The sequence below is a fragment of the Camelina sativa genome, chromosome 17, assembly GCF_030686135.1.
Source record: "Camelina sativa cultivar CO46 ecotype springtype chromosome 17, ASM3068613v1".
NCBI lineage: Eukaryota > Viridiplantae > Streptophyta > Magnoliopsida > Brassicales > Brassicaceae > Camelina > Camelina sativa.
The window spans coordinates 34217071-34231642 of NC_141896.1; the positions used below are offsets into that span (position 1 = coordinate 34217071).

The 14572-nt window shown below is 33.4% G+C and overlaps 1 protein-coding gene and 2 pseudogenes across 2 annotated transcripts; all 3 read left to right on the forward strand.

Annotated features, from left to right (window-relative positions):
- The first annotated feature begins 7413 nt into the window (after positions 1 to 7413).
- LOC104759850 (germin-like protein subfamily 2 member 1 pseudogene) lies at positions 7414 to 8112 on the forward strand (annotated as a pseudogene).
- Positions 8113 to 9176: 1064 nt separating this feature from the next.
- LOC147924703 (uncharacterized) lies at positions 9177 to 9830 on the forward strand. Its single transcript, XM_087496903.1, has one exon. It carries the CDS (start codon positions 9177 to 9179, stop codon positions 9828 to 9830), a length of 654 nt encoding a protein of 217 aa, XP_087353029.1.
- A 616-nt stretch (positions 9831 to 10446) lies between these two features.
- LOC104758196 (oleosin G pseudogene) lies at positions 10447 to 11381 on the forward strand (annotated as a pseudogene). Its single transcript, XR_015586149.1, has one exon. The product of XR_015586149.1 is annotated as an oleosin G pseudogene (transcript).
- Positions 11382 to 14572: the final 3191 nt, after the last annotated feature.

The following is a 14572-nucleotide window of genomic DNA, read 5'->3' on the forward strand; positions in this document are numbered from 1 at the left end:
AAAAGGTTAAAAAAATTTAATCCCGTGCTGTAGCACGGGTTATCCCCTAGTATATATATATATATACTAGATTAAGATCTACACATCGTGCAGGTTTTAAAATTATTTAATAAAATTAAATTTTTTAAAAAATATAGAAATACTTTTTTCTTAAATGAAATATATTTTCCCAAAATAAATAAATAAATATTTTTAATTAGAGAGAAGTTTTTACTTTAATATACTATTTTATATTTTTATATTTTAAAATTATTCCTACTATTCTTACAATAACCTAAAGCTAAATTATTGACAACCAAAATATTTTTCAAACATTAACCATTATGAATATTATTATTCTTAAATTTCAAAAACATTCAACAACTTATTCACAAAATGTTTTATATGCAATCAAACTCGTTATAGCGTTCTCTTATTAGCATCCATATACAATTTTACTCTATATTTTACTAGTATTAATAATGTGTTTTTACACCCTAAAAATTTTTATTGTTAAAATATTCTTTTAATTACCATTTATAATATATATATGTGAACAAATTAAACTAATTTTTGTCTCTTTACTTTCACTTTGACGTAGTTTCTTTTCACCACTAATATTTGTAGTGACAATTTGTTTAACCACTAAAATTGTTTATACAAAAAATATTTTGGATGAAAAACTGAGGAAAAAATATCTATATGATTGCATTGAGTTTATGACCAACCCAATAAAATTTGTGAAATCAAAAGACAGTTGAAAAAATAAAAAGTTATAACCACGATGATAAAAGATTCTTAGATAATTTATATATATATATAATATAAACTAAAATAAATAAATCTGAAAATACTACAACTTAAGAAATTTAAAAAATTTATTTTGAAAGGAATAAATAAATATTGATCTTACATATCTTTAACTGAAAAATAAAAAAAGAAACTCAAAATGATATAGTCACGAATTTCTAATAAGAAAGTCAAATTTAACTAAATAATATAACTAAAATATAAAAATACTACAACATAATTAAATTAAAATATTAAAAAGAAGGAATAACCAAATATTGATAGTACTTAGATTCGTCATCTAAAATTGTATAAGACAAATAGAATAAATTTCTTACCATCGTCTAAGTTGCGAAGTTGTAATTTGGGAACCCTGTATTTTGGTAAACTATGTTAGACAATAAAAATCAATGAAAATTTTAAAATAATACGATGTATATTATTCATAGATGTGAAAATAGTCATATAGATGGAAGTAGTCGAAGATATATGTGTAGCATTATAAAAATATTAAATTTACACATTGATTTAGTTTGTCTACCCTATATGAAGTATAATTAAATTCAGCTTTCTATGAGGTTCATCTGCAAGACTGCAAATGTCTATTCGATCATAGCAATCTGATCATCACTCATGATACCCCGTTTTCTCTTTGATGTTCATGATTTTCTAGAGTACTTAAGGTTTTGTTCGATATGGGATACCATTTCTAGAGTAATTAAAGTTTTGATTTGATATGGGATACCACTTAATATACATTTTTATATAATAAGACATATGTTCTATTTATAGGTAAATATTTTCTTTTTGCTTTTGGTTTAGTTTTTTTAGTTTGGTAAATATTTTTTTTAACTTTTGTTTTCTAGCGAATAACTTAGATATGTGTAAAAATCTAAGATCTTTAATTTGACAAATATCATGATCATGTGAAGCAGTAATTCAGACACGTGTCGACATCTTATCGATACAATTGACACTTGTCACGATCTCATTAATGACTAACTTTGACATCAAGCTTTATATAATAAGATATATATGTTGTATTTGTTTGTTAATTTGTGGTTGTTTTATAAAATTTAATATGTATTGTATTTGTTTGTTAATTTGTGGTTGTTTTATAAACTTTAGTATATATAGTTTTAAAAAATAAACAATACTTGGGTTCAACCTCTTCATTCACTCTCTTATAAAATAAGGAAATAAAATCTGTATATATTATTATAAAATAAAAAACTTAAACCGCTCTTTAATAAATCCAAACGGATATATAATTTCATTCTAATTGTAAAATCTAAACCCTAACCATCTCATTTGTAAACCCAAACCGACATAAAATTTCATTCTAATTGTAAAATCTAAACCTTAACGATCTCATTTGTGAACCCAAACCGACATAAAATTTCATTCTACTTGTAAAATATAAACCCTAACCATCTCATTTGTGAACCCAAACCAACATATAATTTCGTTCTATTTGTAAAATCTAAATCCTAACCATGTCATTTGTGAACCCAAACCGACATATAATTTTGTTCTACTTGTAAAATCTAAACCCTAACCATCTCATTTGTGAACCCAAACCGACATAATAATTTCGTTCTAATTATAAAATCTAAATCCTAACCATCTCATTTGTGAACCCAAACCGACATATAATTTCATTCTAATTATAAAATCTAAACCCTAACCATCTCATTTGTGAACCCAAACCGACACATCATTTTGTTCTAATTTTAAAAATCTAAACCAAGCCAATATTTAAAACTTTTTAATTAAAAGTATACATAATTTGTTTCCTTAATTTTGTTTTGTTTTTGATTTGAATTTTAATTTTTTTTATAATTGAAATATTAGATAGAAGATTCTGATTGGCTGAGAAGAGAAGGGGTGAACAAAAAGGTTCATGAACCTGTTTCTAGAGAATTAACACTATACAATGTATTGTTGGTAGGATCTGATTGAAATCAAATTGTAAATTTAAAAATCAACAAAATTGTCCAGTAAAGCATGTACCTTCAATTAGAAGAAAAAAAACTAATTAGTAAGGGAGACAAATGAGAGTCAATGTGGATGATAGTAATGAATTTATGAAAAGAAGATTAATGAGGATGGATAATTTATAAACGACTCGGTTGATGGTTTCTTAGATATTCCATAAGAGTAAACCTTCCAAATTTGAATGCTTTTTTAGGTAAGAAAATGAAGCAGTCATAGCTATTAGAGTAGGTTAAAGTGTATTTGCTTTCGAAAATAATTTAGTGATTTTAGGTGATATAAAACGAAGAGTATTTATAGTGTTTAAGTAAGATGGTAGGGTTTTTTTTACCGTACACATATTTTTTTTCATTTAGATCACATATTTTTTCATTTAAGATTCGTAAAATTTTTGATGAGCAAGTTTAGGAAATTTTGTAAATAAGTTTGAAATATATTTTTTTTGGGAAATAAGAAGATCTTTGATTTTCGAATAGTCTAATTACAATTGGAAAACGTAAGCATCGTTACATTATTTATAACAAGCATATTAATTTTCAAATTAAGTTTTTAATCGTTTTCTTTGAAACAATATTGTATTGTCGAATTTATAAATAATTTTACCTCATTTTTAAGACGCTTTGATGCTGATTTCTTTTTTGCATAATTTATACCATGATCTTGGGAAGTTTGGAACCATCTAAAGATTTCTTAAACGGTTTCACAATCCTCGACAAAAATCCAATTAACGTTAGACTCAAATCCATATTTTGTTCTTTTGCTTTCTCCACATTTCCATTATTATTTTTTTTCTAATCTTTCTCATATACATCAACTTAAAATTGTATTTAAAAAAATAATTTTAACCGATTCAAGTTTTTTTTGACTTTTCTATATTTTAGATTTATTGATCTTTATTTCAGGTTCATTGTCTTCTTTTGTTGTTGTATTTTTTGTTTTTTTCTAATCTTCAAAGAGTATGATTAACTATGATAGTTGGATTTATACAAAGCAACTTAGAGGCTCAACAATATTTTCAAAATTTGGTTAGGACATTAGATTTTGATTTTACAAAAAACAAAACAAAAAGATTAATAATCACAATACTAGTTATTTATAAAAAGCATATTAATTTTCAAATAGAGTTTTTAATCGTTTCCTTTGAAACCATATTGTTATTGTCGAATCTTATAAATGATTTTACCTTATTTGTAGGACATTATTATATATAGTTGTATTAAATTGATTTTTGATATTTTATTTATTATTTTTTGTGCAATTTTTTAGTGATTAACTTTGTAAATAAGTATAACTTAAAGGGTAGAACACCAAATGTATTTTAAGAATATTAATATAGATATATGCTTTGTTTCTAAATTAGGCTTACTTTAAGCAGATTGACTTTAAGATAATATTTTATAACATATTTTGTATTGTGTAAATATATATATTTTAATTTAAGTTTAATGTTAAAAATATAGATCTTGCCGATTACTTTTAAGGTTTAGAATTAGACGAGTTTTTTTGTACGGTCTTATATATAGAAAATTAGGCGGTTTTAGATGGTTTTATGCATATGTTAATCAGTTTTCAATGAAAAAATTAATTTTTACTTAATTTATTATAGTTTACAAAAAAAATTTACAGAAAATTAAAAATATAAGTTTTGTTTCATAAATATATAGTTATCAAAGTTAACATATGTTATTTGATGTAACTTAAATTGATTTAATAGTTCTGTTATGATAGATAATCAAATAATATTCATATTTTATTTGTAGATAAATTATTTTGGATTTATTTTAATTAAACTTAACATTATTGAATTTTCAAATGAATATATTTGTTAACTATAATTAATTTGGATAATTGTCTTTATACTGTATAATCGGATAATGTACTCTATTCAATCTCTTTATTCTAGTATTAATTAATTGGATAACTATGTTGTTTATTATTGATAATTTGGTGTAGCTATATTTTCCGATGACACCTCCTCATGACCTATGCATGTACTTAGTTTTCGTTGACATTTGATGTTTTATTTGATTAGAGTAAATGAGAAACAAAATGTTAACGTAAATCAATAACTACAAAGAATAGAGGAAAAACAGAGAAAATAGAGTGATAAAAAACTGAATAATTTGTAGCCGATAAAATGAATCAACGTTAAAAAAAATGCAGGTTTATTTTCTCATCTTGCAAGAGTTTCCAGCAGAAATTCTCCCACAAAAGCGATGAGGAAAAGAAGAAGTTTCTAGAGTTTACAATTTAGGATAACTTTGCATTAAAACAAATGATGAGCTAACATATGCTCTTATAGAGTGTTAACGTCGACTAACAAACCCGACACACACTCCATAAACACCGTTAACGCCCTCTTATTTTTTTTCGTGACGTTGACATCCTTAAACCGTCACTCTCCAACTGTTATATATCACGTGCTCCTTCTCTGTTTCTTATCTCAGCCCTACACGGAAAGCTTGCTGGAAGTGTGGATTCGTCATTGTTTGTTAGAACTTCCTGCAGAGAGGTGAGTGCATGACCATGGCTGATCTAAGCATGAGATTCCTTGTTCTTGCTTGTTTGTTGCTGTGTTTGTGTGTTTTTCTTGCTGGGATTGATTGCTACAGGTTCCTACGGATGTATAGTTTGCAGCATCTGCCCTGAAAGTCTTGGGAAGTCCTGGCTTGGGTCTCGAGTATTGGACGATTTGGTGGAGTTTGGGAGCGAGATTCGGCTCTCGGCTTCGCGGTTGCAGAGGGAGTGTCGATCGACACCAATTGGTTTCGGTCGACACCAGTGAAGCGGCATTGATCGACACTGTGGGGTAGTGTCGGTCGACACTAAGAGCCAGTGTCGATCGACACTTGGCTAGTGTCGGTTGACACCTCCCTTCCAGCGAGTTGATGTTTATTTTCCTGGTTTGTATGCTTTGTTTGTTGATTGTTTGAAACATTAGAATTACTGTTGCTTTTGTGTATAGCCCAGTAGATGGGAGGATTACCTCACTGAGTGTTTATAAAATACTCATGCATCTCAATTTGTGTTTGTGGTGTAGGTAAAGACAAAGTGATCGTGGAATCAAGGCAATGAAGAGGAGGATGTTCTAGGGATTCGATTGGATGTTGTCTAGCTTGCTAGGTTGCTAGAGTTGAGTCATTAGAATGTGGTTTAGGTTGCTGGTTCCATGATTCATGTTGTTTGGAATATTAGTTTATGGTTTTGGAATTAATACTGTTATATGATATTGGTTGTTGGTTATTTATTGATATTCTTATTTCCGCTGTTCGTTGTGTGTGGTTAGGGCTAGTGGGTATGGGACCACTAGCTTAGATTATTATTATTATTATTATTATTATTATTATTATTATTATTATTATTATTATTATTACTATTATTATTATTATTATTATTATTATTATTATTATTATTATTATTATTATTATTATTATTATTATTATTATTATTATTATTATTATTATTTATTATTATTATTATTTAAAAAAAACGGATCGGATCGTTTCAAGCGATAGCACCAAAATTCTTGACAAAGCGTCGATAATAGCCAACTGATCCCAGATACCCGCGTAGTTGCTTCAAATTAGAAGGAACATGCCACTCTACTACAGCCTTAATCTTATTTGGATCCGTAGAAACCTCTCCTGCTACTGTTTAGTGGCCTAAATACTCTTTAGATGAGGCAAAGTCACATTTGCTTTCCTTAGCAAATAGCTTATTGTCTCTCATGGTCTGAAACACCTGCTCCAAATGAGCCACATAATCCTTCAATGACAAGCTGTAAACCAATATATCATCAAAGAATATGAGCACAAACTTGCGTAAGAAGCTCTTAAAGACTGCGTTCATTAACTCCTAAAACGTTGTTGGGGCATTCATTAAGCCAAATGGCATGACCAGGTACTCGAAGTGTCCGCTATGAGTTTTGAAAGCCGTCTTGTGCACATCCTCAGTTGCCATCCGTACTTAGATGATAGCCAGCTTTCAAATCAATTTTTGATAACACTGTTGAGCCGCCTAGTCGTTGTCAACATCGTTGTCATGCTTGGTCAACTGTGATCGTTGTCATGCTTGGTCAACTGTGATCGTGTTTCCACCATTGTTTCCAAGGATACGCTTAGCTCTGATACCAATGTTAACGTAAATCAATAACCACAAAGAACAGAGGAAAAATAGAAGAAACAGAGTGATAAAAGACTGAATAACTTGTAGCCAATAAAATGAATCAACGTCAAAGAAAAGGCAGGTTCATCTTCTCACCTTGCAAGAGTCTTCAGCAGAGATTCTCCCACAAAAACGATGAGGAAAAGAGGAAGTTTCTAGAGTTTACAATTTAGGATAACTTTGCATGAAAACAAATGATGAGCTAACATGTGTTCTTATAGAGTGTTAACGTCGGCTAACAAACCCGACACACATCTGATAAACACCGATAACGCCCTCTTATTCGTTTATGTGACGTTGACATCCTTTAACCGTCACTTCTCCAGCTGTTATATAGCACATGCTCCTTCTCTGCTTCTTATCGCAGCCCTACACGTGCAACTCTGGATTTACTGTAACACAAAAGCAGGCATGTTCCTTGCTTTTATAAGTCAATCTCTTCTTCAAATCCACCCTTTTATAAGGCATAACAACAAACTATATAGTCTGACCATCAACAAGTCAAACCAAATCAACGATGGCTTCACCAAGTGCTCCATCTCTCCTCTTCCTCATCGGTCTCACTGTCTTCTTCTTTATCTCAGCCTCTGCAGATCCCGACATGCTCCAAGTCCTTTGCGTCACTAACATCTCCTCCAAAGTTAAATTCAATGGTTTCCCTTGCAAAGACTCAGCTTCAGTCACATCCTTCAATTTTTTCTCACAAGGCTTAGCCATGTCAGGTCTCACAAACAACACATTTGGTTCCTTAGTCACAGGAGCTAACGTAATGACAATCCCAGGACTCAACACACTCGGTGTCTCTCTCTCTCAAGTATTGACTACGCACCAGGAGGCTTAAACCGACCTCACACGCACCCACATGCCACTGAAATCATCTTTGTTCTTGAAAGAACTCTTGACGTTGGGTTTCTCACAATGACCAATAAGCTCATCTCACAATCTCTTAAGAAAGGAGATGTCTTTGCTTTCCCTAAAGGACTTGTCCATTTCCAAAAGAACAATGGACAAGGTCCAGCTTCTGTTATCGCAGGTTTCAATAGTCAGCTTTCTGGAACTCAGTCTCTTGGTGCTACTCTGTTCGGCTCTACACCTCCTGTCCCTGACAACATCTTGTCTCAAGCCTTTTAGACATCTCTAGGAACTGTCAAACATATCAAAACTATGTTACAACCCAAAAAATGATCTCCAAATTCATTACAGTTTTGATTTATCGGTTTACCTTTTTATTTGTTGTCTTGTGTGCAACCAACAATGTAGAGTGTGTTTGAGACACTCTGCTGTTGTTTTTCCTATATGTCCCTTTGGTTTTTAGTTTGTATCAGACTGTTTTTTGCTCTATTTTCTTTGTTTATAGAAAAAATTACACCCAAGAAAAGAAAAAAAAAAAAAGACTATGAGTGTGCAATTGTTTCCAAAATATTTACATTGGTATTAAATACTAGGACTACTGTGCACCATACTAGGATATTTTTGTAAATACCAAAAGATACAGGTAAATTTGTTAATACCAAAATATTTAGAGTAATTTGGTAAATATGTAAAGATTAGGAGTAATTTGGTAAATAATAAATATCAAAGGTTTTAGGGTAATATGGAAAAATTCCAAAGATATGGGGTAATTTGATAAATAAATAAAAATCTGAAATAGTTTGCTGAATATAAAAAAAATTAGAGATTCTTTGGTGTACATAAAGAGATGGAATAACTGGTCTAGTATCTCTCTCTGTTTCTCTCTCAGACACAATTATCGAGAAGCTTCCTATAGCCAACCCTTCCGACGCCGGCGTTGCTACTGCTTGTCGGCGTCGGGATTTCACCGCCTCTAATTCTGCTTGTCTCCGATTTACTTCTCTTAGTAATAACTTTTGCTATATTTTCCCCAATTTTCTTTTTTGTTTAACCCTTTTCGATCTCCTCTGTTCCCTACCTCCGACTTTTGTCCACTCTCGATGGCTGCTCTTTCACCAGAGATGTGCTCTACTCGACAAAACTCTCTACAAAACTCCGGCAGCCGCCACAACCCTACATCACCTTGGCAATTGATAGAGAAACTATAATTTTCCCCAGTGGACCTAGTTTCCAAAAAAGATTCTCTTCATAGCCACTATTTGTTCCCAGTGATCTTTCACGCACGGGAGATGCTATATGCAACACAAATCTCATTGTCTATGTCCTGCCAAAGTCACGCTCTGTTTCGATCTCCTCATCTCTATGGCCGAAGACTCCATGAGAGAAAGGTATCACCGATGCATCTCTGGTTATTCATATATGATGAAAGAACCCTGGAACTAGTTGATGTTAGGGACTTGCAGTATATGTATTTCAACCTGCAGAATTATGGTCTATGTATTTCAAACTGGTATAGCCAAAGTGGTAACCAAGGTCTTGAACTTGATATGTTCGATGACGATTACCTCTCAAGCTGCCCATCTAATGATGTCAAGCATCGTTATTTACCCACTCCTTCTCACCGGATCCCATACCGAAAAGCTTATATTGCAGTTTATCAAAGTGATCCAATCTTTATGCTTTGGGATTCAAAACAATCCTTCAGCGACTACAACATCATAGTCACCCGGATCCTTGCTGCCTTGCTACTTTGGATAGTGCATCTCGCTCCATTGTTAACCAAGGCATCGATTCCTTTCTCAACGTCAATATGTCTTATGACAATGACCAACCTCTCGTCTTTTCAAGCTTTCGAAGATGACCTTTCGGTTCACCATGATCTCACAGGTACCATTGGGCTCTCAAGCCTTTGGTTCATAGCTCTCTTGGAATTGCAATCGATGAAACTTATCTTTTATTTTGTGGCATTGGGGAATGCTGTTTTTTATATTGTTGTAAATTTGGGGATCTTGCTCCCTTCCTTTGTGCTTGTTGCTTCTTCGTATGAATGAAAATCAAGCTGTTTGACAAAAAAAGAAAAAAAATGGAATAATTTTGTAAATATAAAAAATACGAGGCAACCAAGAAAAAGTTAAGATTCCAACTTGTTGATCATAAGCGCCAAACCAAACTTTAAAAGTCAGATTAATACATACATGAGATTTCATTGTGCGATTTTGATCAAGTGGCTTCAATGGACAGTATAGTCACTTGGAATTCTGTAAAGTAAAGAGAGGTTTTCTTTATAATTTCAAAAGTTGTCCACATGAGGAATCTTCATCATCATCATAATGTTGACTACACAACAATCAGATAAAATTAAAATTTTATGGAAAAAGGGTTGGGGATAATCAAAACAGTTTATATACTCTTACGTAGAAAAAAAAAATAAACACAAAATATCAACATATTTATAGGATTGATAATCCAAACGAGGTTTAACCGGTTTAAAGGACATTTACAAATTATAATGCTACTAGACTAGACCCTAAATTAATTCGAACCTATGAGCTACACTGACTTGGTTATATCGGGACCTCAAAAACTTTTATGGACCAAAAAGTTTATAATGGTGCGCTAGCTCGCTAGTTATTTTAACGTTTGTAAAACCAAAAACAAAGATACTCCAAAATCAATTTGGAATTAATAAAGAAACAAAAACCAGGCAAGAAGATATATGTTATTAGTTTCTAACAAGTAAGTGTTAATAAAGAACAAATTTAGTAAAAACAAGACAGAAACTCCACGTGTTTGCATGCATGCGCCTTCACTTTCAGAACCTGTCTGAGACAGGCTGTCTCCATTTGTTTCTCTCTTTCTCTTTTCTCGCACCTCACATATCTATCTTCCTAGCCGAGAATGGCTGATCGAACAAACCCTAGCAGCTACACCCAACAGAGACCCATCAACAACTCAACCACCGTCCCACGAAGTAACACCACCACCAACCATCCACTCTCATCTCTTCTCCGTCAGCTACTACAATCACAGTCTCCTAATTACTCCGGTCAGCTCTTCGGATTACTCGCATTCTTCATCTCCGGTGGAATCCTCCTTTTACTCACCGGGATCACCGTCACCGCTTCTGTCCTCGGAATCATTGCTTTTCTCCCAGTCATCATTATCACAAGCCCTATTTGGATCCCTTTGTTCCTCCTCGTCACCGGATTCTTGTCCCTTGCAGGATTCCTCTTTGCTACGGGGGCTGTTGTGTCGTGGTTGTATCGATATTTCAAAGGCATGCATCCAATCGGGTCGGATCAGGTGGATTATGCTCGGAGTCGAATCCATGAGACGGCAGCTCATGTCAAAGATTATGCTGGTGGGTACTTCCATAGTACGCTGAAAGATGCAGCACCTGGTGCATGAAGAGTAACCTTACGGGATTGGTCTCATGTAGAAATTACACGTTTTGTATTCCCCTTAATTTGACTGTTCCCTATGTTTTTTTTCCTCTTTCTCTCGGTGTATTGATCAATAATATATGAATGTGGTAGGCCGGTGTTTGTATGAATGTCACTAAAAAGAAAAACAGCAAAAATGGGAGAATTTGTGTTTGTTTATTTGTTAAGTTGTTTTGATAAATTCAAAGAAATCATGAGAAAATACAATTACTAGCTTTACCTGCGAAATAGATATGTCCATGTCAAATAATATTAAGAAGATTTTACGCATTATATTCCAGTAGATACATAAATCTAATCCTCAATTCTTTTGTACTAGCTAGTGTCGTCGTGTCATTACTTCGGTTGAAACTCGGTAAATGTGATTTTTCTATAATTCATGTAAACCCACTAAGAATTTGAGGTGAACCACAGTGGTTCTCTTATATTCAGTATCCAACTATCAAGTCACCTTACCTTTTTAGTTGACAAACGGAAATGGAAATTGACAAATTGGGACTTAACCAAATAAAAATATCGGGCTTAGGAAGAAAACAAAACAGACCATCATTTGTATGTACCCACTACCATTAGTTTGAGATTTGAATAGATTTTTATGGGTTATTGATTTTAGATTTGAATAGACTTTTAAATACTTTAACAATGAGATCTTTAACAATCTTTCACTTATTTACTTTTGATATTGAATTTTTATTTATAAAGATTTTTGAAGAATTCACCAAAATGATTAAAAGTGAATAAATGAAAGATTGTTAAAGATTGCTAGAGAGTTTTGTTTATTAGTTTTTTAAAATCTTGTAAAATGCTCCAAACAATATCTGTATTTTTATGATACTTTCCATGACTTTATTTTATAAAGAAAGTGTCTAAAATCATGAACCAATAAACATAATAATTGAATTCATTAACAATTCTAGATTCTTTTATTTCAATTGAATAACACAAAATTTTTAATGACTTTATAAAAGTCTGAATCCAATAACCCAAATTTGTTAAGATTTTAAATGACTTTATACAAATCACAAACTAATAACACTAAACTTTAACAAAATCTTGATTTAATAAGGGGCATTCTCAAAAATGCCCCTTTTTCCATACTTTTTTTTTTTTAAAATACCCCTTCATGTTGACCATTTTTAAAACTACCCCTCTTTATATACAAAATGACCAAATTACCCTTTTTGTGACAGCAAGAATGTACAGTCATCAAAATCGAAAATATTTTCCTGCCAAAAAATTTTCCCGCCAAAATCGAAAATTTTTCCCACCAAAAATATTGAAATTTATACCTTTTAAAAACATTGTAAACACTTTTAAAAAACTTTTAAAAGCGTTTACAAGGTTTTTAAAAGGTTTTTAAACACATTGTAAACGCTTTTAAAAACCATGTAAATGCTTTTAAAAGGTTTTTAAACACCTTGTAAACGCTTTTAAAAACTTTTTAAAAGCATTTACAAGGTGTTTAAAAATCTTTTAAAACCCTTTTAAAAATCTTATAAAAACTTTTACAAGGTTTTTAAAAACATTGTAAAAGCGTTTACAAGGTGTTTAAAAACCTTTTAAAAATCTTTTTAAAAACCATTTGAAAACCTTTTAAAAACCTTTTAAAACCTTTTAAAAATCTTGTAAAAGCGTTTACAAGTTGTTTAAAAAACCTTTTAAAACTCTTTAAAAAATCTTGTAAAAGCCTTTACAAGGTGTTTATAAGGTCATTGTTGTACCCACGATCTGCCATCTCGGGCAATAGGCAAGAGGGCCTAGGCCGGGCTAGTTTACTGGGCCAAGAGCGAATTAGTGATCGGCCCATCAGGCCCGGAGAAAGGAAGAGAGCGCGGAGATGTTTCGTGCTGGTCAGTTCGCAGCTCGGTCCAGGTCAAAGATTCCCGCATTCAAGAGGATTAATTAGTCCGCGCAAAAAACGTCTTATTAATGGCGCATTAATTTAGTAATAAATTGGTCGGTATAAATATGTAAGGGGGGGGGGGTCAGTTTGAGGAGATCGAATATTTTTTCCAGCAATAGCAATACAAGTTCAAATTCTCAAATTCTCTCAATTCAGTTCGGAACTGTTTTACGGCGATAAGCTCCTCCACAATTTAAATCACTTCGGAAGGAGAAGCTCATTCTCAGTTCTCACATTTGGCGCTAGAAGGAGGGTAGTTATCGCCTGACTCTCGTTAGTTCCGATTTCTTACACAAATACACTCCACGCAACCACCACTATGGCAACCAGCTCTCCCAATCAGGCATCTTTGGAGGTGATCCAGAAGCTCCTGCAGGACTTGTCCGAAAAGTCCGACCGTCAGCAAGCCGCCTCCGCCGCTCTTACTGAACGATTCGACACCTTGGAGGGTCAGATCTCCGCTCGTCTGGAGGAAGTTACGACGTCTGTAGCAGACCTCTCAGCCTCCCACCGCGCGTACACCTTGGAGGGTCAGACATCTTTCGAGTGATCGAGGAGTCAAGGCGAACTCCTTTTTCCGATCAAATAGCCCGAGTTCGCATCAAAGATATAGGCAAAATTAAGTTCTCGAGCTACGAAGGAAAAGGAGATCCGACCAATCATCTTAAGACGTTCTTGCTGACAGCTAGCCGGGTGGACCTCGAGCCCCACGAAGCAGACGCTGGGTACTGCAAGCTGTTCGCAGAAACGTTTAGTGGACCGGTACTGCTTTGGTTCGCATCTTTAGCAGCTGGCTCCATTTCAAACTTTACCGAGCTGTCGACCTCGTTCGTCAAGCAGTATTCTAGCCTAATCGAAACTGCGGTGACGGACGCTCAGCTTTGGAACTTAAGCCAAAAGGCTGGAGAGTCTCTCCGGTCTTACATAACAAAGTTCAAGGAGATCCAGGTCAAGATTCCCGGACTCTCGGACTCCACAGCCCTGGCCGCGCTCAAGAACGGCCTCTGGCATGAATCTCGCTTCCGCGAAGAGCTGTCCGTAAATCGGTTCCCAACCATTCAGGACGCACTACACCGGGCTTCGAACTGGATAGTCGCGGAGGAAGACAAACTCGCCGCTGCACAAAAACAAAACGCTCCGCCTGCAGGAAAACCACGGTTCGAACCGCCCGCCAAAAAGCGTGTCTCAGCTTGATCCCGATAAGGGTACGTAGGCAGCCCACTTCGGGTCCAGCTATCCATATTAATAAAACTTAAAGTTTTCTTAAACATTTTTGTTAATAATGGTATACCAAAACAAAAAAAAAAAAAAAAAACAAAAAAAAAAAAACAAAAAAAACAAAAAACCGAAGTCTGACTTCGTATCTATCATTTAAAGCCGAGATTTAACCTCGCAAACCTAAACCGAAGTACTCACTTCGTACTCAGCTTTACTTTAAAAGCTTATT